The sequence below is a fragment of the Cydia pomonella genome, chromosome 26, assembly GCF_033807575.1.
Source record: "Cydia pomonella isolate Wapato2018A chromosome 26, ilCydPomo1, whole genome shotgun sequence".
NCBI classification, from domain to species: domain Eukaryota; kingdom Metazoa; phylum Arthropoda; class Insecta; order Lepidoptera; family Tortricidae; genus Cydia; species Cydia pomonella.
Window position 1 is genome coordinate 3,925,401 of NC_084728.1, and position 25,897 is coordinate 3,951,297.

A 25,897-nucleotide genomic window follows, 5' to 3' on the forward strand; every position below is an offset into this window, starting at 1 on the left:
AAAAATTTAACACTTCAGAACTATTACAATTCAATGACGTTGTAACAGTTTTTCGATCAGGTCAAGTGTCCGTCTTACGAACTTTCAATCTGTCGAATCTGTCGGTCACGTGACCTGTCGCGAGTTTAACATTTTTCCCCCATCACAAAAAGTGCACAGCGCCGCTAAAGAAGTTTTCACTTCAAAAATCTTATACGATTTACAAGTATTACAACCGTATAGAATTACAATCGTAGAGACATACTTGGTCCCACATTTAGAAATATTTATTAACTATAACTAAAATACAACATAAATGGGACTTCGCGTATAATGTGGAGTCTTCCTTCGAGCCCACGGGGACAATGGCGTCCTCGAAACGTCTAAGGTAATTTCAAAACTTAAATCCCGTTTACGTAAATACAAATTCGTAAACATCGTGAAAGTTTAAATCAGTGTTTTACATCATAAATGAAATGAAATAGTGTTCGGAATTCATACAAAATAACAGTTGACAGACTGTCAATCATTGGGGCTAGAATGTCAAACACTAGAAAGCCATCAGATATATCGGAGCGGCTATGGTACTCACAAATATCTGAACACGCCTCTATTGTCAAGCCGTTAGAGTGCGTGTTCAGATATTTATGAGCACCTCGCCCGCTCCGATATATCTGATGGCGACTGTACATTTATAAAATATACGACATTAAAAAAGGCAGTTATTCAGGTCATTCACACCAAGTGGCGTTCAAAACACCGATTACTGTTCATCATATTTTTTTCTATTAACTAGCTTATATATACAATTACATAAATTAACTTAATTCTAATGAGAACACAATTAAAAATATTTGGCACAGTACATTATTTTATTGAAAAGGTATACTTAAAAAAATTGTTGCAAAAAAAAAATACACAAAGAAAATGAGAGTATTATAATAAATTATTTATTAAGAGGCTGTCAATACCTAAAGCGCGCACACTGTCTATTTGTATCGGAGTAAATGAGATAGCACTGTCGCATGTTACTGGGCCTGGGCAAGGGAATAATAAGAAAAATATTTAAATAAAAAAAGTGGATTATTAGTGTAATATTTTACTCAACAGCGGTTTAGATATAAATGTTTTGAAATTGTAATTTTAATTGCAGACCCATAAGTCAAAACAATAAAGACATAAAACCGTTTAATTGTGATTTTAAGACCAATCTTTGCAATTATTTTCTATCGAGCCGATTTCGTTCAATCATGTATCGAGTACAACCACGGTCTTTGAAATATAATTAATATGAACATATATTTTTCTTACTTGACTAAAACAAATAGTCTTTCTTAAAAAACTGTTTAAGTAACATCAATTTCAAGGACATTGGGTGTTGACAGCCTCTTAACCTCTGTAACTCGGAGAAAATAATAAAACCGTACGCTACGCGTATGTATTATTACCTCTCCAATACGATTTTTTCACTCATAACTTGAAACCTCTCTAAGACGAATAAAAATCCTTGACAACCTCTCCAAGTCAATACCCTCTGTAAGACGACAACTCGTTAACACGATCGTTTTGACGTTTCTCTTCAGAACCCCTAGTGTACATTTATTCCATAGCGTGACGTGACGTACGCGTTTGCGTTAAGTCTCCTTTAAAATGAGACTTGACGCAAACGCGTACGTCACGTCTCGCTATCGAATACATTTACACTAGGGGTACAGATTCGTGGTATCGAGATTTCACTGTATGTAGTTAGACATCTATTTTCAATTGATATAAACTATAATTTCAGTAAGGCATAAGTTCTTTGTCTCTAGTATGCATTTTGGTATGACTTCGTAATGCGGCGGGCTTGCGGAACGCGCTGCCACACACGTTGCACACGAACGGACGTTCGCCAGTATGACATCTGTAACAGACATTTAAAAAAAAATCAATTCAATTCAATTTATTTGCAATTTTTTTTTTAGTATATGGAAAACCAACAGCGCTATATATATCTAGAACTTCCAATAGAATTACAGAGCCAATTACAGGTTCTCACTTATAGAAATACAATAAATTATAAAAAGTTTTTGCCCATCCTACAGCATAAGAACAGATCTATATATATATATATATATGATTCATTTTTACAAAAATAAATTTAAAAAAAAGAAAAAGTAGTTGAATCCTGTAAGTACATATTCAATAATGCACCGAGCCTTGTCCTGCGCCAGAATTATTGTCACCCATGAAGTGTCTAATTAATTTATTTTTTATTACTGCTATGCTATCATTATATATGTCGATATCACAATTTATAGAAACTTTATTTAAACTCATGCCTGCCCTGCATATGAAATGTAGTAATACAATAACCCCCTTATTCATAAACGTGTACTAAAGTTACGATGCCGCTGATCACCGCTTGTCCCTTTCCATCATACCTATACGTCGGAAAGGGACAAACGATGATCAGCGGCATCGTTACTTTAGTACACGTTTATGAATAAGGGGGTAAGTTGTTATATAAGCCTCAGATTGTGATGGATTGTGGTAGTGGCGCCCCCTACGCAGTTTCGCGTAATATTCCCTATTGTAGGTATTATATTCCTTGTTTTTTGTCCCCAAAAAATGTGACGTATCTTTTTGTGTTTTCATAATCTTCAGCTAGAAAGATATGCAATAGCACTCAACTGTTTTTATTTATTTGATAGAAGACACAAATACAAACGTGACAGAGTGGTCAGAAACAAGACAACGAAAATCATTTTGACCTAGTTTTAACGCCATGAACACCTAAAGTCGTTATTACTAGTTGTCCCACAGCGCCAAGGACAACTATAGGTGTTATGGCGGACGCTTTCGAAGTAATCTGGACAATTACAAGGTGTAGCTCGCTTGCGCCAGTTACCTTGGCGTATAAGTGACGTTTTTGTTTATGACTTAGCATCAAGAATTTAACCAAGGAATGAACGGTTGGTGCTATGAGGATTGAGGATAGCAGTAGGCGGTAGAAGAATGCAGTGATTCAGAGCAAATTTACTATGACAGGAGGCCGGACAGACAGACACACAAGTGGTCCTATAAGAGCTCTGTTTTTTCCGTTTATGGCACAGACGTGTAGTGTCAAAAATTGAGAAAGGTATGTTGAGATGGTTTGGACACGTGGAAAGAATGAGTGAAAAAAGGCTAACAAAGAGAGTGTATAAGGGAGAAGTAGAAGAGGGAGATGGAAAGGCCAAGCCTTTTGCTGATTTTCTCTGATCAAATCGGGGAAATCTTGAAGAAAAGTCCAGTCAAGAGCACCCTAAACGGGCGAGCGTGTATGAGCAATATTATGAAAGTGAAGGAAGCGAGAAGTATATCAGGATCGTAGCAAATGAAAATCCGTGGTCTCTGCCTAGGGTCTCCGGGAAATAGGCGTGATTATATGTATCGAATGGGAGGCGATGGGTATTTTTTTTAATGTGTTTCGGTGGCTGCCATTCCTCAACCGACCAACGGAGCGGCAGCTGACGTCCACGAGGGTTCATCATACATAGCCGTTAACCACTACACGAGTTATCGCCCGGGAGGCGACTGGTCATGGAAATCTGTTCCTGGCTCGCGGTCAATAATACTCGTAAAAGTCACCCACCTGATATGTGAGACGAGATCGTTTTTCTGCACGAAAGCCTTCTCGCAGTGTGAGCACTGATAAGGTTTCTCCCCTGTGTGGGTACGACGGTGGTTCTTCAGGGTTCCTGAGGCTGCGAATCTGTGTGCAAAAATAACGGTCAGTGAGCAACGGACGAGAATAACCATAAAAGTCTGTTTAGAGCTCAAAAATGATCCCATATGTATTGTTCCGCGAGTGACTCAACTGTACTGCGCGCGCGCAGCTTGGCAACGTCTAATATTGTAATACCGCAACATGTTTGACATGTAGAATTATATTTTAGCCAATCAAAACTTTTAGTGATTAATCACCAGAGATCGGCCAAATTAGCGTCATTGATCGCCATAATGTGGACATGACTCCAGAATTGTTTGAATAATTAATTATTTAATTATTTTAATCAATTTTTAACCTGAGATTGGATTTTGTTTCATATCAATAAGTAACACAAAGATTTCTTATAAAGTAGATTTATTTTAAAAAAATCAGTATTTTTTCAAATTTTCTGTATTCTGACCCAAAGACGGACATGTAACGTAAACATAGGGACTTTCTATCACCGCACTGCTCGCCGTCGGCAGGGAATTCATCCTCACACCTTAGAACCTAAATGGTCGCGTACTGTGCGGTTCAAGAAGAATTTCCTCCCGCGGACGCTCCGGCTGTGGAATGAGCTCCCTTCCGAGGTTTTCCCGAGAGTCTACAGTATGGGGTTCTTCAAAAAAGGAGTGTACAGGTTTTTAAAGGGTCGGCAACGCGCATGTAGCACCTCTGGAGTTGCAGGCGTCCATAGGCTGCGGTGACTGCTTACCATCAGGCGGGCCGTATGCTTGTTTGCCACCGTCGTGGTATAAAAAAAAAGCGGCCAAGTGCGAGTCGGGCTCGCTCATGAAGGGTTCCGTGCCATTTATGACGTATTAAAAAAACTACTTACTAGATCTCGTTCAAACCAATTTTCGGTGGAAGTTTGCATGGCAATGTATATCATATATTTCTTTTTGATTTTTCATTCTGTTATTTTAGAAGTTACGGGGGGGGGGGGGGGGGGGGACACATTTTACCACTTTGGAAGTGTCTCTCGCGCAAACTATTCAGTTTAGAAAAAATATATATTAGAAACCTCAATATCATTTTTAAAGACCTATCCATAGATACCCCACACGTATGGGTTTGATGAAAAAAGATTTTTTGAGTTTCAGTTCTTAGTATGGGGAACCCCCAAAATTTATTGTTTTTTTTCTATTTTTGTGTAAAAAACCTAATGCGGTTCATAAAATACATCTACTTACAAAGTTTTAACAGTATAGCTGTTATAGTTTCGGAAAAAAGTGGCGGTGACATAATCGGACAGACAGACGGACATCACGAATCTATAAGGGTTCCGTTTTTTGCCATTTGGCTACGGAACCCTAAAAAGGGAGCACACTGTCGGTATTCTATTAAAACTCCGCTGGTAACCCACTGTTCTTAATGAAGCAAACTTAAGTAGCTTAATAGGAATATTGTTATGCCATTAGAATTCAGTTTATTTTCTGTTCTAAGTATTGGATGATAGTCACAATATCTGGATTTCTTTCAAGGTCGGCTTTTGTTTTGCATTGCAAACGGTTTCCTATTTCTCCTCGTATATTCTCCAGATTATTTGCTCCATTAACATAAGTGGATTGCAAGCGGAGTTTTTCAGCACTTAAAATATATTTTTGATATAATTATCAATTTTGGTACAAGCTTTTATCGCTGACTGTACTTTTCTTTCCACAGGCAACTAATAATCATCGAGCAAATTCTAAAAACCCCAAACACAATTAGGTTGCGTTGTTTTATCAGAGTTCCTATGTCCACCTCTTGTCTCCATCATCAGATCAGCTCGATGGTACCATAACATTGCATTGTCACCCGACTTACATATGTATGCAAATTTTCAGCTCAATCGGAAACCGGGAAGTAGATCAAATTTAACTTGCAAGATTTGATTACAAACAGACAATGGTCAGGTGAAAGTAAATAAAAGCTTGTAAAAATAAATAGACTGAATAGTGAGAAATTTTTTTTTCATAATCTTCATTTAGGAAATCAATACCATTAGAAGTATTAGAACAAATTAAATTTTGTTCAGAAAATAAATTCGACCAATGCTGCCGTGACCCCGGTGGCCGAGTGGCTCGGGCACCTGCCGCGATAGCAGAGGACGCTGGTTCGATTCCAGCCTGGGGCACTGGAGGCCTTGGTCACTTTTTCTTAGTATATGATATGTTTATTTCAGTTTATAATTTTGGAAATCTTTAGACTAGGAATCCAAATAAAATTTCCGATAAGAAATTAATTAAATTATTAGTCATGTAATCAAATTTGGAGTCATGCCCATATTATAGCGAGCACGATAATTTGGCCGATCTCTGCCAATCACACTTTTTGGAATACCTGGAAATTGTACTGGATAATTTTCTCTTGTAAAATAATCAACGAGGGGGGGGTCGGGTTTAGGGTCGGCAACGCGCATGTAACTCCTTTGGAGCTGCAGGCGTACATAGGCTACGGAGACTGCTTACCATCAGGCGGGCCGTATGCTTGTTTGCCACCGACGTGGTATAAAAAAAAAATGGACATATAGGATGTTCTTTTATGGATATCCAAGTTTTTTGTCACCTCATATGGCACAGGTCGCACGCGAAAGGCCTCTCCCCGCTGTGCGTCCGTCTGTGTTTGACCAGGGACGAGGACGTCGTGAACCCGTTACCACACTCGTCACATATGAAAGGGTGTGCGCCGCTGTGCTTCCGTGTGTGGGCTACTAGTTCGCCTTTTGACACAAATCTGTAAAAAAAAAACAAAAAAAAAAAGTTGATGACTAAAATTAGAAATTAAATTAAAAATCAAATCAAATTGTAGTTATGTATTTATAAGTATGTATTAATATGTTTATGGATATGTAGTTTTTTTTTGTATATATGCCTTTGCACCTAATGCATCATATAGTTTTTACTTGTTTCTAGGGTTAGCTACTTCTTTAAAGTCTTACCGTCATGTACATAATTATTATCTTAGTTTGACTACCATTTCGTATGTATCTCTCTCACATATTTAAAGGTTAGCCGGAAGAGATCCCTTAAGGGGATAAGTTCGCCTTTGTACACATTTACTGTGCTCTTTCTATGTTATGTACTTGTTTTGTGCAATAAAGTGTTTACTACTACTGCTACTAAATCAGTCAATAGGCAAATTTTACTAACAAACAATACAAATACCTTAAGAAATATCAAAAGGATTATTGATATGGGATAAAATTAGTAAGAGAGACGTATCGAGTGACGTCACAATATATTGTGATACTGATTTAAAATAATTGAAAACACAAAAATATCCTCGTAAGGCCCAAGGTCCTACCTATAGGACTTATTCAGTTCGATGAAATTTAAATCATATTCAATTGGAACAGAGTTGCATTTGGTTAGTTTCATTCAATTTTCAAACAAAATAAAATCAACTGTATTCCCTGCACTATATTGGAGGTTGTATATGTGTGTGCTGGCACAATAGTAAACTTATTACGACACATATATGACACTCGTTTGAATTTGTTATGTTTTTGTACAGCTGTCTGATGTCAATCACTTGCAATATAATATTCACCACGAGAACTAGTGTTTTAACTATCAGCTCCACTACTCTGCTTAAGAGCCTAAACTAGGGTTCTTCCAATAGGTCATGTGCCTCACGCACTGATAGTGCTAGTTTAGTAAAAGTGTGGTAGAAATATTTGAGTAGTTGTGAAACTTGCGTAAATTATGTCTGAAGAGAACGGCATAAGTGGTATCAAAAAGCTGAAGGGATCGTCGGACTATTTCTATGTTTGTGTACAGTCAGGCACAATAGTTTGGAATTAATTAGTTTGAAATTTTATTTTATGTACCGAGTACAGACAAGTACAAAAGTGACTTTGTATGTCCGTAATAGTTTAAGAGGGCGTATTGGAGGTTGTATATGTGTGTGCTGGCACAATAGTAAACTTATTACGACACATATATGACACTCGTTTGAATTTGTTATGTTTTTGTACAGCTGTCTGATGTCAATCACTTGCAATATAATATTCACCACGAGAACTAGTGTTTTAACTATCAGCTCCACTACTCTGCTTAAGAGCCTAAACTAGGGTTCTTCCAATACACTATAGGTTCAAATTCTAGTGGCAAATTTAGGATTTTTCATTTCTATGGCTGGGCCTTAGGAGGTTATGATAGGTAGTTGGTTATTTTTATAATATTCTAATAATTTCCAGCAAAGTTGAAAGAAAGGCTTGACAAATTTTATCATTATCGTCACGAATATTCGGCTGCTAGTGCTTTTTTGTGGACGAAGTCCCGGGCACACGCTAATTTAAACTACGGACATAATTTCAGCATTGAGTACGTCTGTGTGCAGTGATCGCACGTGAATGGTTTTTATCCAAGGTGACGGTGCAAGATGACTAGATTTGTTTTATGACCAAAGCTGCGGCCTCAGGAGCACTGGTATGGCTTTACTTACCTCTGAGTACAGTGGTCACATGCGAATGGTTTCAATCCAAGATGGCGGCGCATGTGTTGGGCTAGGTTGGTTTTCTGGCTAAAGCCTTGGCCGCATGTGCTCATATATGGTTTCATTTCATTTCATTTATTCATTGCAACCATGGTATTATAGATGTTCTTAAAATAAAGTGAGTTCAATCATGGAGCCTACTAGCCTACTAGCCACTTACCTCTGAGTACAGTGGTCACATGCGAATGGTTTCAATCCAAGATGGCGGCGCATGTGTTGGGCTAGGTTGGTTTTCTGGCTAAAGCCACGGCCGCAGGTGGAACAAAGGTATGGCTTTTCTCCGGTATGTGTCCTGAAAGTTTACAATTTTTGAATGAATATAAGGCTTAAATTAATTACCCTACTTCGTAATAATCTCAGCCCTGGGGGCCTATCCGAAATTCGCAAATTGCGGGGATTTTTCTCTTTTACTCTCACTAAGAGGTAAATTAGAGTGACAGAAAAATGCCCGCAATTGACGAACTTCGATTTTCCCAGGCTCGTCTCGTGCATGAGAAGGATTGGGCTATGCTGGGCCATAGCAGGTTGGCGACTTCATATGCAATTTTACTTTTCTTTGCAGGTGTATACAATATTTTTCCTTCACCAAAAAGGAAGTCTGTACATAAGCTTCAAAAATTATTGTTACAATCCAGGATTTAAATGCATAACTTAGAGTTCAAAGACAATATTTCTGAATCCTCCACTAAGACGTTTTACATATATTATATGAAATAATTAAATTTTGTAGAAAATACACAGTTTGATATGGGACAAATTTAAGCTAAGCTTATAATAAGTTCTACATAGGCAACAATAAATGATAAAGCGGACCCCAGGCTCCCAGCAAAATGCTGCGGGGACAACGCGAGGAAGAAGAAAGAACAATAAATGATAAATGACATACTTGTCTATGCTTATCACACAAAGAAATATCTTAGCTGGGATGCATACCCAGGACAAAGAGAATTAAGAAGACCAAGAGTGCTCACTCCATACAACGGTTTTGTTACCAAAAATGCTATTATTTTGGTAGTCTACATCTAGCGTCAAGTAGTGGAACTCTCAGTACTGCTACTCGCAAATAGATATCGCAACAAACAAAAAGTCTAATGCTCAACGATTTTCAGCTAATACGAGTATTATAACCAGAGTAAGCATAGGAGTTGAAAATAGAGTACCGGTTACTCTGGTTATAATATAAGCGGTACAAAAAAACAGCAGGAAAAGACTGGGAAAACAAAGCAGGCGACCGAAAAATCTGGAGATCACTGGAGGAAGCCTATACCCGGACAGGGGCCTTAACTTACTAAGATCAGATCATCTAGATGGTACCATAATATTGCATTGTCACCCGACTTACATATGTATGCAAATTTTCATCGGAAACCGGGAAGTGGGTCAAATTTAACTTGCAAGATTTGATTACAAACAGACAACGGTCAGGTGAAAGTAAATAAAAGCTTGTAAAAAAGGGCTTAATAATAAAAATAAAGGTATAAAGACTAACATTTTAAGAAATGTGGAGACTTGTAAGTTTAGTTTGCCACATTCTTGGGGCTAAAACTCACACGAATTTGAAGATTTTGTAGCCCTCCCCTCATCCTTGTCACACTACATTTGGCTAACCCCTCCCCCCCCTGGTGTGATGTGCATATTTTGCAATTTTTGTTTTCTATGAAGTTGACAATTTTTATAAATTATTTTTATTTAAACACATTTTGTTTTTTACAAAAGCAATGTTATAACATGAAACATGATTAGGAATTAAAAGTACATCCATGGAAATTATTATCATTGCAAAAAAAAATTAATAGTTTTTTTCGGTTATATATTAAAGTGACGCAAGGTTTGTGACTCCCCCCTCCCCCTTATCACAACATGTCACATTTTCTTAATCCCCTCCCTCCTGTGTGTCGTAATTACCTCTATGGTGTACAACAAAACTGTCAAAAATTCATGAAGGGGAGGAATATTAATAACATCCACTATAATAACGGTTTCAGAGTGTTGTTGGGGTTGCTTCGATTTTGCAGTACGGGATGTTTGCAGAAGCTCACATAGATAGCTTTTAAGCCATAATGCCCAAGAGAGTGGCCTCCCTGATGCGCCGTGTGAGGGCCACCCCAACAGCCTACTGAACACTGTTGACAGTTTAGATCGTCCAATAGTTGCTAAATGGAATGCAATGGACATGAACAATAGAGGTGTTATTGGGTTATTTTAGTTATAAGACATGGATTTGACTTGATTGAATGAAGAAATGAAGGAGGCCTACACCCGAAGGGTAGAGAAGGGCTAAAGAAGAAGAAGAGGAAGACATGGATTTAGGTTAATTTAATTTAATGTATTATATGGATCAATTAAAGAAAATTATTGCATTTTAAATCACGACATTCTAAATTCTCAATGAAATTCGATACATATATAAAATTATTTCTAAGAAGTATAACATAATACAAACAGAGTGACTTAAATTAAATGTTACCTGATGTGGTCAGTCAATGTCGACAACATATAAAATGACTTATTGCAATACTGGCACGAATGCTTCTTATCAATTTTATGCAAATCTTTATGAATCTCCAAACTTTCTTGCGTCGCAAAGTTTTTCAGGCAAAAATCACAACTGAAACCTTTTTCATTCGCATGTAAAGTCACCATGTGATTGTCTAAATGTGCTTTATGTTTAAATTCTCTTTTACAACTACCACAAGTGTATTTAACATCATCTTTCCTTCCGTGGATACTTAAATGATTCGTCAAACCAGATTTACTTATAAATTTACGCATGCATAAGGAACATTGGTATTTCTTCTCAATATCTTTCTTTTCTTTATGTTTACGTTTATGTAAGTTTAAAGAATTTGCTGATTTGAATGTCTGGTTGCATTTTTCGCATTCAAATTTCTCTTTTTCTAATGAATTGTCTATTTTGTTATTTATGTCTATAGCCATAGGCGCTTCAAATGTGTCTTTATCTATTTTAGGTTCAAACTCGATTAACATAGATTCAGTATCATGCTCCGAGTATTCATTATCAAAATGACTATCTTCAATATAATCATTATTTATTTCCTCTTTAACTAAACTTTCATTTTCTTCTTTTTCTGAGACAGTTTCTAAAGTTATTATATTCGCTTTGGCATTTGAAAAGAGTGTGAATTCACTAAATAATGATACTTTTTTTATTTGATGAAAGTTAAACACATGTTTTTCTAGTAAAGCTATTTCAGAATATTTGCTGAAGCAAATAGAACACTGGTACGGCTCGTCCGTGCTTTCAGGCGGTTTATTTTCATACTTTATCAAAGATAAACTTGACGAGGATTCATCATTGAAGAGTTTCCTTAACTTTGCCTCAACGTCCAAACATCGACTTCTAAAATAAGCAGCTTTACACAAAAACCTTTCGCATTTATCACAAACTTGTTTAGGAAGGCTATCATCATTGTTAATGCTAATATTTGCAATGATTTCAAGTAAATCGGTCGCACATTTTTCGTCTTGCAATTTGTGAAACACTGATCTCATATTGGCACCTTCGCACATGCAAGTTCTACATATGGTATTAGCATCTAATTTATTACTTTCCATGTTAAAATGAATAGCTTTTTCTTTTAATTATTCACGAAATAATGTCTTCGAAATCACAAATAAAGGTCACAAAAATAATAATAACACCCAAACCCTTGAGCTCTCTTTTTTGACTGACGCGACCTTGGCGTTGGCGAGCGTGACAATTTAGTGTGCGTTCAGAAACTGCAGATAGTGCAGTTGTATTTTTCTTGCATTAATAAATTTCTAAACATAATTAATTTGTTTTACTTCACTTTTATCATTTATTACTGTATATAATACACATTAATGCATATAATAAAGCATTTAATTAAAATGTTTTTTTATTTTTATTTACAGAAACCATGTCTCAAACATTTCACACAGGTGTGTATTAACCACCTATTTTAAGAAGTACTATTTTTACTTTGTATGTCTATGATTTTTACCCATGTAGCAGTATTCTACAGTGCATCTTCTTTAATTAGGTTTATGTGTCAATTAATGTGTCACTGTCAGTCTCTTTTTCGTGAGGTGGACTATGAGGTGTATGGTTGTTAGGTTATAATTTAGTTATAATAACTATTTTTGCCTAAAAGTAAAGAAAAGTGAATAAAAATGAAGATCCTTACAAACGAGAATAATACTTCGACGCTGAAATTATTAATTGCCGCCAACTTGGCCGGCAAAAAAGTAGAACTGCAAAATGTTTCCTTTGAAGGTAGGTTTTTCTTTTATTTGCCGATCGTATTGGATTAGTCATAGTTTTTATTTTGGGAATGCATGCAAGCTTATTACTATTCTATGGAGTGGATGGTACTGGACAGATAAATATTGTTAAAAGATACAGTATATTGAGTTAGTAACACAATAACAAAGAAACATAACACATCTTTGCGGGAATTGCTGCTTAAACTGTTTTACTAACAGCTCAATCTGATATAATGTTGCGTCAGATTTTCTGCTCATTGAAATGCTTCAATAAAAATTCTAATCAAAATTTCCCAGTATTTACAGTTACCTCTATGGCCTCTTAATTATTTGTCTCAAAATAGAAAAATTCATTACACTATAATTTTAACAACAAAAATTCTGTGAGACAATGAAATATTAAATATATTTAAAAAAAATTAACCTGTTTTAATCTATTTAATAATACATAATAATTGAAATTGTAATCGCAATTAAATATATTGATAGCAGTTTTGTCAATTGCTTATAAAGTTATAACAAGAACTTGGAAGATTATTGTGATTCTCTTATCATAAATGTTTTTGATTTTTTAAACAATCGACAACTTTTTTTTCTGTATCTTTACATAATACACATCTGGGCTATAACTAGACCCCGCTAGCGGAGGTGCAAAATGGTAGCTGTCAAGTTCTTAGGGATAGGTAAAAATATTTATGATGTCGATATTGATACTTGATCTTTCCGTACACTCAGTTTTTTTAATGTATAAGTACCATTTATTTGACTACAATTCCACATGTTTTTTTTTGGATACATGATAATCATTGTCATTAGAAATAGTTATAAACTATTATTAGTACAACAAAAACGCTATTATTGCTATTTTACTTTTCTTATGTTTCGAGTTGCAGGGCAGTGCATGAACGCTCTAGAGATAAACCTTTTCAATAGAGGTTAATACTGGCCACTTACACTGATAAGTACAAATTTTACAAAGTTTGTTGGATGGCAAAAGTGTCGAAATTTCAGATGATGTAAATGAGAATACAGTACAAAATTACGCCAAATGTTCATTTTTGCCAATTACTTCTGTCAAAGTAGAAAGTCGTTTTCCTTCTTAAAATGGATTTTCAGCTACAGAAGAAGAAGTCTAACTCCCATTAACCAATATATTACGAGACATATATTTCTAAAAATAAATAGGGCTAAGATAATAATATATTAAGTTAATTGTGCAACATAAATTTAAATGTAAGTTAATTGAAATTTTTAGTTTTATTTTTGTTTCTTTTAACCATTGTTTTGTTATTGTTACTTAGCAAAGGGGGCGTCCATTAATCGCGTCATATTGTATAGGGGGGGGAGGGGGTCAGCAAAAAATCACCAATGATCACCACAGGGGACGGGGGGGGTATGGACACGTATCACGTGTATTTTTTTTTTCATCTGTGCTATACTGTATTATAGTCAATAATAATCCTTCACGTGTACTTAGGTTCATTTGTTAGAAAACTGTTCTTTAGTTATCGAAAAAAATACACGTCATATTGGATGGGGGGGGGGGGGGGGGGGGGGGGTCCTGAAAATATCACCAAAGATCACCATGGGGGAGGGGGGGGGTCTAAAACAAGCCAAAAACGTATGACGCGATTAATGGACGCCCCCAAACCAGTAAGGAAGAGCGGTGTCTCTTGACACAGGTATCTTGTATACTTAAAAAGAGACGCCAATCTGCATATTGTTAAGTTATGAAGTTACTGAATAAATTATTATTTTATATATTTATCGTGACTGTACTAGATTACTGCAGAGAATCTAAAAAAAACCTTTGGTGGAAATAAAAGAGAGATTTACATTTTGTTTTTAATCCATTTTGGTTCCTGCTATGAAGATAATGATATATTCTTAGTTATGATGAAAGATTGAAGAAAAATCTTCAATTTATAAAAATTAAAAATGTTTAATACATGTTCATTTTATAATTATATAGCCCTATTTTATAAAATTAACACATTTAATTAAAGTCTTAGACTATCATTATGGTAAAGAAAAAATATCGATATAGAGCTATAATTATCGAAATGTAGCAAGTATTTCAAAATAATTTTTACCCATCCCTAAGAATGGCTCGAAATTGACAGCTACCATTTTGCACCAACGATAGCGGGGTCTAACTATAACCGTGAAAATCGTAGTCAATTGCGAGCATTTTTCTCTGTCACTCTAATTACGTCTTAGTGAGAGTAAAAGAGAAGATCCCAGTAATTTGCGAATTTTGGTTTTCGCGGTAGGCCACCTGTATCAGCTTCCTTTTTTTTCATAGTGTTACCTCTGTAAACTATTATAGTATTTTTTAAACAGGAAGGGTATGCTATTAGATGTCATCTCAATACAATTTTGCAAGTTTTGGCGTTCTAGCAGGTTATAAATTGTATGGAGATGTCATATATCAGTGTACCCTTCCTGTTTGAAGAATGGAGGAAAAAGAAGTGTGGGGATATATATATACATATAATCACGCCTATTTCCCGGGGTAGGCAGGCAGAGACCACGGAGTTCTGCTTGCTACGATCCTGACATGACATACCTCTTTTGCTACCTTCACTTTCATATCATTTCTCATACATGCTCGCTGGTTTAGGGTGCTCTTGACCAGGCCTTTCTTCAGGATTTCCCCGATTTGATCAGAGAAAGTCCGCCAAAGTCTACCCGGTCCTGTGCTGCTTGGGTAACCTCCTTCCAACCCATCCCCAATACACCCAACTCTTGCTCCAACGGCACAGCGCCAAGTCAATTTAGGGCAACTTGTGCCATCCTGGTTTTTACTTTCACTAGTTTGTATATCTTGCGGAGATCCGTGTGTAAGTTGTCGATTGGCAGGGAAAACTCTCTTGGTAGGGTGCTTGCACGGTACTTAGCTCATTAATTAGTTATTCGAGTTAGCATGTGTAGGTCAAAAGTCCTTGATAAATATCAGTGGCTCTTTTAGGGGGTCATCCATTAATTACATCAGACGTTTAGGGGGAGGGAAGGGGTCAAGAAAATCTGACATGTTGTGACAAAGGGGAGGGGAGAGTCACAACTTTATGACGACACTTTAAAGTTTAACATCATCAGCAGGGGTCGGACAAAAAGTGCGGATGACGTCAAACCACTTATAGGATGATTTCAAATAGTATTTTTGATTTTCATAAACAATTATCATTTATCAACCTCTTTATTAAACGATATCGTCACTTGAAATGAGTAAGTACGTTTATGACTGACACATTGTCAATCAGATGAACAATAAATTGACTTCGTTATTGTTTAGCTATTGTATCTTCACGATTATATTTAGCTAAAATTTATATTTACTAATGTATAAGAAAACGCTCTAAAATGTCATCTTTACTCGAATATTGTGGCAATCCCACAGACTTGTTCTAACTGATTTCAAATAATTATACCTTATGGTAACAAGTTTCGTGAAATTTATTTTATTCACTACATCACCCTACCACCTGTATTATTAATTCCATGGATTTATTTACGACTATTTTGTTACTTCATTAATACTACTTTGTTACTACATGTCACACGGAAGTTTAAATACAAACTCAAACATCATCCTGTGTGCAAGATTACGTCATTTTTACGTCATCCGCACTTTTTGTCCGACCCCTGATCATCAGTAATAAAAAAAAATATTCATTATTTTTAATTCGCTGTACTGTTAAGTAACAACTTTTTTGGAAAGATTTAATTTTCTTTTCTAATCAGTTTTAACTCGATTTCCCGATTTCATTGAAAACCTAATTGCCAAAATTGTGGGGGGAGGGGCTTGCGAAATGTGACAAAGTGTGACAAGGAGGGGGGAGGGGTAAAAAAACCAAGAAATTCGTGTGATGTAATTAATGGATGACCCCTAGGTTGTGGAGCATATTACTTGCTATAGTGGCTCTGATGTTGAAGTCGTCAATAATGTTGTTAGTTTCAACTTTTTATTGTAATTCTTGAAAGCTTCACCCAAATTGTTCATATACTGATGTATAATTTCATGTTGTTGTTACTAACAAAACCATGCATATATATTATCATCAACTAACCCGGGTGCTGGCAACTCTTAAGCCGTGTCTGTGATTGCAGGCGTGTTCGCAGGCCCTCGCTCGCTGCCACTCCTCGAGGTGGACGACCAGCTCGCCTTCTTCTCCAGCAACGCTGCCACGCAGTACCTGTTCCCGGTGCTGGACATGTCGCAGAATGGACAGAGGTAAGCTGTAAATTACATTATGTAATATACTATAAGGATAAATAGTATAATTTATAATAGCATACCTATTTCACATTGTTTTTGTGTATTATTGATATTATTTTCGATGGTGAAATTTTTCATATTATGTATGATTAAGGTGGTTCGATTTCCATACAAAAAACGATTGCGTTTTATGAAGTCATTATACACTATTACTACCAGGGATCGGAACCGGTTTTTTGCAAAAACATCGAAATAACCATATATTTCGGTTTATTTTATACTCTAAATGTAGGACTCAGTTGTGTTTTCAGATAACGACTTCGTATTATTAGATTGCATAATTAGAAATGAAGTAATTAACAAAGAACGAAAAAATACCGTTTTCTTTCCCATACAAAAAATACCGGTTTCAGATCCCTGATTAGGAAATATGTGCGCATCTATCTACTTTCGACTATTAGTTTGCGCTAAATTTATAGAAAAACTATGTTTCATGCAGAAATCACGCAAACAACGTTATATTTTTCTATCAAAGTAACACCAAAATACCTTAATGAAATTAATTTATTTGGATTATCTTGCTATTATTAAAATTTATTTCTGAATATCACAATATAGTTTCTTATAAATTGACATTAATGTAATTTGTGCTGTAATCACATGTTGTGAAATAAATAAATCTAATCTAATCTATATAAAAAGAAAATATATTTATTTTTATCTGTTTTGGTTTTTTTAATACCTCATTTTAAGGTTTGTATATCCCTGATACCAACTACCTAATCTAGCTGATTTTGTACAAAAAAGGATTGGGCAGATTAAGTGATAGATTGAGCTGTCCAACTGTCATTTTATATATTAACTTTATATTAATAACAGAGCTTAAGTATGAGCCTTGAAAATAACAGTTTACTGTATCTACATCAATCACGAGCAAGTAAACTTAAACGGCCGAACAGCAGCGAGGTCGTCTAGTACTACAAGGCTATCCATGTTCTAATTATTCTGATAATTTTTTGTTTCAGCCAACAGATGCAAGAATGGGAGGCGACGAGACTGCAACCTGCCGTCTCAGCTGTACTCGCCGCTAAGACAGTGCCGGCTGATCTCAAGCAAGCGCTGGACGCACTGCTACAACACGTCGAGGCCATCGTCGCTGCTAAGAAATACTTGTTTGGAGTAAGTTTATCCTTAATATAACTATGATAGTACTAGTAATTTCTACAAAAGGGAAGAGGAGGATTGCCGGTGAGGATAATTCAGCCGGCTGAGCAGCAGCGAGGTCGTTAAGTAATATGAAGCAGGCATTCCTGTTTCGGTCGAAGTATTAGTATATGAGAGGCGACGAAATACCTTCTATGCTCGTCGCTAAGACGGTACCAGCTGATCGTAAGCAAGCGCTGGACGCACTACTACAACACGTCGAGGCCATTGTCACTGCTAAGAAATACGTGTTTGGACTGAGTTTATCCTTAACCTAACTGGGAGTATTATAATAGTAGGTACCTACTACCTAGTAGTATTTTCTACAAAAGTTGGGAAGAGGATTAAAGCTGGTGAGGATAATTTAGATCGCTAAGTATCAGCGAGGTCGTCCATTAATACGAGGCATGCTGTCCAGAGGATCATCCACAAAATCTAAAATTCGTTATGTAAATGTAGCCAAGGCGAGACCATAAAGCTCGCACTGTCAAAAAGTTATCAGATCTCTTGTAGAGCCAAGCTTCTAACTCTACAAGGCCTAACTTCACAAACTCTACACCTTAGTCAACATATATGGCTTGGCCGTGTCGATATTTATTTACTTATATTTTACTTTCAGGACATGCTGTCAGCAGCCGACATATCGTTATGGAGCACCCTGTACCCCCTGTACCACAGCGAAGCCCTAAAGACGTATTTGGCTCCATACACAAACACGCAGCGGTGGTACGCTGATATCGCACAGGCCAAAGCTGTTCAGGTAAATAAAGAAATATATAAGTTTAAAAAAAAAACATTTTCTCGCTGACTGTATTATTCTTTCCACAGGCAACTAATACTCACCGAGACATTTCTAACAACCTCAAACACAATGACCACTGAGTTCCCATGGTCACCTCCTGTCTCCATCATTAGATCAGCTCAATATCATAATAATATTGCATTGTCATCCAATTTACATATATATGCAAAATTACAGCTCAATTAGAAATCGGGAAGTGGGTCAATTTTAGACTAACAGGGCAAGTTAAATAAAAGCTTGTAAAAACCTGACAAGGGCGAGTCGGACTCGCCCACTAAAGGTTCCGTACTAATATAACTTATTTTTATTAAATTCTTTTATCTTTTACAAATGAATTGTTTTCAGATTATTTCCTGTACAGTCAGCGTCAAATACTTCGTAGCAGTCAAAGTAGCCAAATAGTTCGGTACACCATATATTTAGTATGCTACGAAGTATTTGACGCTGACTGTACTTGTAGTGTTAGACGATATTACTTGCTAAATTTCATAGTTCTAGGTCAACGCGAAGTAGCTTATAAATTTTGATTCCCTTGAGTGTCGAAATATACGTTTTTAGGGTTCCGTAGCCAAATGGCAAAAAACGGAACCCTTATAGATTCGTCATGTCCGTCTGTCTGTCCGTTTATGTCACAGCCACTTTTTTCCGAAACTATAACAGCTATACTGCTCCAACTTGGTAAGTAGATGTATTCTATGAACCGCATTAAGATTTTTACACAAAAATAGAAAAACAACAATAAATTTTGGGGGTTCCCCATACTGAACTGAAACTCAAAAAATCTTTTTTCATCAAATCCATACGTGTGGGGTATCTATGGATAGGTCTTCAAAAATGATATTGAAGTTTCTAATATAATTTTTTTCTAAACTGAATAGTTTGCGCGAGAGACACTTCCGAAGTGGTAAAATGTGTCCCCCCCCCTGTAACTTCTAAAATAACAGAATGAAAAATCTAATAAAAATATATTATACATTACCACGCAAACTTCCACCGAAAATTGGTTTGAACGAGATCTAGTAAGTAGTTTTTTTTTAATACGTCATAGATGGTACGGAACCCTTATGGGCGAGTCCGACTCGCACTTGGCCGCTTTTTTTCTGGCATAAACAGCCGTAGCTTTTTTCGGCATAGTTCGAATTTTTCTTAGTATATGCATTTCTTAGTGAAGGCTTATGGCGCCCCCTGGCCATCCCTAAGGTACAACAGTATGGTTCGGCCAGAAAGTTGAATAAATTTAAGAGAAGGGCCACACTTGCAGAAAAAATGTATTTTGATCGATTATCGTGGGCGAATGCCATATACTAATTATTTCATAAGACCGTTGGCGGGCCGGATAAAATCCTTTCGCGGGCTGGAGCTGGCCCGCGGGCCGTACTTTGCCCACCATTGTTCTAGCTGCATCAACTCATAAGCCTTCAGTTTCAGTAAGAAATGCATATACTTGGAAAAATTCGACCTATGCCTACTTGACCCCGGTGGCCGAATGGCTGAGGCACCTGCCGCGATAGCAGAGGCGGCTGGTTCGATTCCAGCCGTGGTATTTTTTTCTTAGTATTAGACATTTATTTTAGTTTATAATACTGCAGTAATATCACAGTGTGGCTAAGCTAAATTAGACCCACTTTCCATTTATTTAATTGAGCTGAAACTTCACCTAAATGTAAGCAATATTAATTTTAACTGGTGACCGAAGAGCTGGCGGCTTCCTCGCACAACGTATCAGTATTGCGATACAACGAGGAAATGCCGCCAGCATCCTTGGTACAATGCCTCAAGGGCCTATTTTAGATATAAGCTAGTTATAGTAATCATCTGTATATATCCATTTAGCAATACTATGGTAACATCGATCTGATCTGTCTATCTGTGATAAAACAATACAACATAATTGTGTTTCGGTTTATTACAATTGTTGCGACGAGTATTAGTGGCCTGAAAGAAAAGTACAGTCAGCGAAAAGAAATTTTTGACAAAAACTTATTTTCGTAATATTTTAAGTCCATGTTTACAATGACTTAATTTAATTATGATGACCAGACATAGAAGTTTTTGTGGCAAAATGAAATATCGACATGTCTGTACTGAATCGACGTTACCTTATCGTTACCTATATACCTATATTTTATGAAGTGAAGATAGCTACCACAAAATACACAAAACGTTCGATATCTTGTTTAATATATTGGTCGTTTTCTATTCTTTTAGCACTGTATACTACGGTATATGTTATTATTTTAAAGTAAAAAATAAATGTAATAAATGAATTATGTAAAGATTTGTAATTAATTTACATTCTCGAAATATCTCGGTATTAGTTAACAGCAAGTAGAATTTAATTTCTTAATTATTAATCTATGACTGACTTATCGATGTTACATTTTTTGAAACCCTCGTTTTTGCCACGATAACTTCTATGTCTGATGATTGGTTTAGGAAGCGGTGAAGCAGTGGGGTGGTTCAGTGGACAAGCCTTTCGCTCCGGTCTCAGCTCTGGGTGCCCCGCAGTTGGCCAGCCTAGCGTCTCCTGTTGGGTATGTATTACAGAGTATTTTTGATGTGACCACATATTCCATATCCCTTTACAGGCTGGTTAAATGTTACGATGTGTATTTTAATGAAATTGTCATTTTCATGTTGTATGACAATGTGTATAAAAAGAATGTGATTCAGTTGCTTCAAACAAAACATGAGGTACTAAAAGTCGCTCCGATGGACCGTGACGTTTCGTACTTCCAGGTGATCAAAAGTCACAGGTGGTAGCTTTTCTAGATTTCGTGCCACGAATATAGGTACCAAGTCAGGTTCCGTCGTTTTAAAAAGCTGGATAATATCATTTATTTCACGTTGAGTCTTTCCGTCGCCTTTACGTTGAACATTTCGCTTTCTTTTCGGTAAAGATTCAAACAGTAACGTCTTCGAGGTTTGAATTTCGTCACTTGTAAACGATGTAGTGCATAGGCGCACTAGACTTTCCTCGCCCATTACAGAAATTTTGTTCTGTATATACGATAACATTTCATCGATAATAATATTACACTTAGTACATTTCACCGCACTCTACATTTTTTTTTTTTTAATACGACACTCGCTCACGCGCCGATACCGGAGAAGAGAAACCGTGCGCCACCTATGAGTGCGCACGCGTGACTAATATGTTACTGTATCTACAAACCTAACCTGTGTTCATTTTAGCTTTATATCCTGTATATTGTTACCTAGCGCTATATATTGTAGATGTATCAGTAGGTAATCTAGTAATCTGTCGACGATAAATAAATAATAAATAAAAATAAATATTATAGGACATTATTACACAAATTGACTAAGTCCCACAGTAAGCTCAATAAGGCTTGTGTTGAGGGTACTTAGACAACGATATTTATAATATATAAATATTTATAAATACTTAAATATATAGAAAACACCCATGACTCAGGAACAAATATCCATGCTCAACACACAAATAAATGCTCTTACCAGGATTTGAACCCGGGACCATCAGCTTCCTAGGTCAAACCGGTCGTCAAACGAAACGAAACGATGTTGTTGGTCTCACACTTTATTATTCCTTGTATTCTATTTCTGTGTCTAAACCTGTGTGTTATACTGTTTTATGTCCCAAATAAATAGAAAAAAAAAACCACAGCTACTTAGTGAAGGCCCTAATGAATTAACTTTTGTGTTTTTTTTTATAAAAAGTTATTTACAAGACTTTTATTTTCCATTAATAAATAATTCAGCACGCTACATCAACATCACGACTGCCATAAGCGATTTGTCGCCGCACATGTTTTTAAAAAATATTTACGTTCTTTTAATTAGGGCTAAATTAATATATTTAATATGTATATATAACCCGATTCATAGCTCTAAAAGCTACGTCTCGTATCATTTTACGGTTGTATTAAAATAGTTATTTACGATACAAGTGGAGAAAATAGGAAAAACGCAACGAGTAGTGATTAAATCGACACGACATGCGAATTATCTATTCGCACGTGTATCGTACAACGTTTTACAGTACATATGACTCTTTAAAGTTTCGACATATGCACGGAAAGTGCTCATTCCCGCACGCGTGCGTGAAAGTAGCACCATATGTACTGTAAATACATGTTGTATACCATGGCAGGGGTCGGATATCAGTATTTTCTTTCTTTCGTCTATTATTTAATTTTTAATGGGCCAATCTAATAATACGAAGAAGTTATCTACATACATGATTCAGTCCCACGTAAAGAGCATACTTAAAATAATTCAAAATATTGGACTATTTCTGTTTTTTTTTTAATACCGGTTCTGAGCCATGGACCTCAGTCTAAGTATAAAGTACCTATAGACGTGACCATAATAATATTTCCAAGGCTTGGCTTTTGCTATTTTCAATAGTGAGTATTATAGTTTGAATTTTTTTTACGCCTAAGACCCTAATATGTTAAACAAACCATTGTTTCTTGTGTGATCGATGGGCTCCCGTGTTGAGCGCGTGCCAAAGCAATGTCGCAAAAAACGGCTGTATCGTGATGGTTTTAAGATTCAAATCTATGTACATGTAACATGTTTTGGTAATGTAGGACGATCGGCCACCTAACGTAGGCGGGCGCTCATATCATTACACACTACAACATATATAAAGGTCTTAGGCGTAAAAATCATTTGAGAAAATTCTTCCATAAGAAAAGTTTTCTTTTCTTTTTGCTCCAAAATCACTTTTCTGTGATCCCCGCCAAGTAAACACTGTTTTTAAACGCAGAAATAATTAACTTTATTTTCATCTAGGACCCCAATGGAAGGACCAGCAGTGGTACCAGGGCCCACAGATGAAGAAATAGCCAGTGCTAAGGAGAGTTGGGAAAACGGCCGCAGTCGGTTACAGGCGCCGCTGAAGCAGGACAAATTCGCGTAAGTCTATCTCCCTCACACTAACAGTCTACGGAAGAAATAGCCAGTGCCAAAGAGAGCTGGGAAAACGGCCGCAGTCGGTTACAGGTGCCGCTGAAGCAGGACAAATTCGCGTAAGTCTATCTCCCTCACACTAGCAGCAAGAGTTGAGAAAACGGCCGCAGTCGGTTACAGGCGCTGCTAAAGTAGGACAAATTTTCGCAAGTCTATCTCCCTTACACTAGCAGCAAGAGTTGGGAAAACGGCCGCAGTCGGTTACAGGCGTTGCTGAAGTAGGACAAATTTTCGCAAGTCTATCTCCCTCACACTAGCAGCAAGAGTTGGGAAAACGGCCGCAGTCGGTTACAGGCGCTGCTGAAGTAGGACAAATTTTCGCAAGTCTATCTCCCTCACACTAGCATTAAGAGTTGGGAAAACGGCCGCAGTCGGTTACAGGCGCCGCTGAAGCAGGACAAATACGCGTAAGTCTATCTCCCTCACACTAACAGTCTACGGAAGAACCAGTGCCAAAGAGAATTGGGAAAACGGCCGCAGTCGATTACGGGCGCCGCTGAAGCAGGACAAATTCGCGTAAGCATGCCATCTCTTTCATATAACACCGGTATGATTGGCTTAAGGTGCAGTAGGTTCAAAAAAGGAGTGTAAAAAAATCGTATCGCTTTATTGCATCACAGTACTTCTGCCATAAATTTAATTTGCAATCTTGAGGTTTTTCTTGAGGAATTTAATGGATTCGAATCATGAGTTTCTGCTCTATAAAAAAAATCATATACATAGGTCTAAAACGCATTAAAAATATGCCATTTTTGCACAAAAGCTAAAATATGAAAGTTGCTTCTCAAAAAATCTTTTTTTATTTGCTGTATTACTTGCTTGTTTCAGAATGCCAGTGAAAGACAGAAAGAACGTGTTGATCACGTCGTCCCTGCCCTACGTGAACAACGTACCGCATTTAGGGAACATCATAGGCTGCGTGTTGTCAGGAGATATCTTTGCCAGGTAAGCACATAGTAGATGTTAATAAATTAATAGGTTAAAAAACACTAGAAATACACGCTTGAAACCTGATCGTGTTCAAAGTCCATTACGTGACCTTTCTCACAAGTGCATACACGACTATGACACGATATTCCATCATGGAATGCCAGTGCCTATCTTCCGGCTTCATCATCAGACCTTGAAACCTAATCATGGTCAAAGTTCATTACAAGACTTTTCTTACAAACTCAAACACAGCTATGATACGATATTCCATCATGAAGTTCCAGTTCATATCTTCCGGCTCCATCATCAGATCAGTTCGACAGTACTATATTATTGTATTGTCATCAGAACTACATACAGCTGCCAATTTTCATGACGCTACGATCCTTGGAAGATGGTTAAATTAGTTACCTTAGATTCCATTACATAGTTAGTTACACACAGGTCGACCTAATAAAACCGTGTTAATAGTATTTTATGCAACAGTTGTATAAGAAGGGTCAAAAAAGGCGAGTGGCGTGAGTTACAATGTGAGCCGGAGCCGAAGGCGTAGGCCAACATAGTTTTACATGTATGTAAAATGTATAATTGTTGGTGCAATAAATAATATTTACTTACTTACTTACTGATACGTTGTGCGAGGAAGCCGCCAGCTCTTCGGTCACCAGTTACATCAACCAGACATTTCACGATTTCTCCAAAAAACTTGTGCGCGCTGGGACCCCATGGACCTAGAGTTTCAATGCCAAATTTGACTTGTACCTCAAGATGCGTGCCGTAAAAAGTAAGTATTTTTGCTCACAGACCGGCGGACCTGCGTCGGCTGAATGCCAATTCATGGCAGGAAACCGCGCTGGATCGGGACAGGTGGCGTTCTCTCGTTTCGGAGGCCAAGATTCTTTTTGGATCGCTGAGCCAAAGCAGTTAGTTTGCTCACAGAATTTTTTTATTGCTTGTTCACAGATATTGTCGACTATGTGATTACAATACAATATACATATGCGGCACGGACGAGTATGGCACAGCCACCGAAACCAAAGTATGTACAACACAATCACAGATCGATTTCCTTATTAAATTATATTTATGAGTCCTTATTATAAGCTAAATCTTAAATCTTAAAGTACGATTCACACCGAACGGGCGGAGTAGGAGCGTATTTCACATTTGTATGGCCTCAAGCCGGTCGGCTCCTCGCGGACGCGGACGGCTCCGGATGGACCTCTGGAGTTGCAGGCGTCCATAGGTTAAGGTAACTGCTTACCATCAGGCGGGCCGTACGCTTGTTTGCCACCGACGTTGTATAAAAAAGGCAACTAATAACCCTATACACAATTAGAGG

General features: G+C 37.0%; 2 protein-coding genes across 3 annotated transcripts in view; one reads left to right on the forward strand and one right to left on the reverse strand.

The window, feature by feature from the left end:
- Positions 1-1,622: 1,622 nt before the first annotated feature.
- Positions 1,623-12,091, reverse strand: LOC133532007 (zinc finger protein OZF-like). Its single transcript, XM_061870485.1, has 5 exons — positions 10,662-12,091; positions 8,355-8,486; positions 6,263-6,430; positions 3,596-3,715; positions 1,623-1,882 (listed from the first exon to the last, which is right to left on the reverse strand). The coding sequence occupies exons 1-5, from the start codon at positions 11,768-11,770 to the stop codon at positions 1,762-1,764; spliced, it is 1,650 nt and encodes a 549-aa protein (XP_061726469.1). The 5' UTR covers positions 11,771-12,091; the 3' UTR covers positions 1,623-1,761.
- A 132-nt stretch (positions 12,092-12,223) lies between these two features.
- LOC133532005 (methionine--tRNA ligase, cytoplasmic) overlaps positions 12,224-25,897 on the forward strand; it is a 66,338-nt gene continuing 52,664 nt past the window's right edge. The window contains exons 1-8 of one of the 2 annotated variants that reach the window (XM_061870482.1): positions 12,224-12,452; positions 16,553-16,676; positions 17,687-17,840; positions 18,484-18,624; positions 21,103-21,200; positions 23,449-23,571; positions 24,454-24,570; positions 25,519-25,594. In XM_061870482.1, coding sequence (XP_061726466.1) covers positions 12,350-12,452; positions 16,553-16,676; positions 17,687-17,840; positions 18,484-18,624; positions 21,103-21,200; positions 23,449-23,571; positions 24,454-24,570; positions 25,519-25,594 — 936 coding nt within the window. In that variant the 5' untranslated portion in view covers positions 12,224-12,349. The remainder of the gene's footprint in view (positions 12,453-16,552; positions 16,677-17,686; positions 17,841-18,483; positions 18,625-21,102; positions 21,201-23,448; positions 23,572-24,453; positions 24,571-25,518; positions 25,595-25,897) is intronic. The other variant, XM_061870481.1, reaches the window with a different exon arrangement.

Excerpts from the sequence above, each read along its gene's own strand:
- LOC133532007 (XM_061870485.1), bottom strand. The coding sequence starts at position 11,770 with ATGGAAAGTAATAAATTAGATGCTAATACCATATGTAGAACTTGCATG. Across the intron at positions 6,431-8,354 it reads TGTGACCACTGTACTCAGAG|ATTTGTGTCAAAAGGCGAAC; the intron begins GTAAGTGGCTAG and ends TTTTTTTTACAG. Across the intron at positions 1,883-3,595 it reads GATCTCGTCTCACATATCAG|ATGTCATACTGGCGAACGTC; the intron begins GTGGGTGACTTT and ends TGTCTGTTACAG.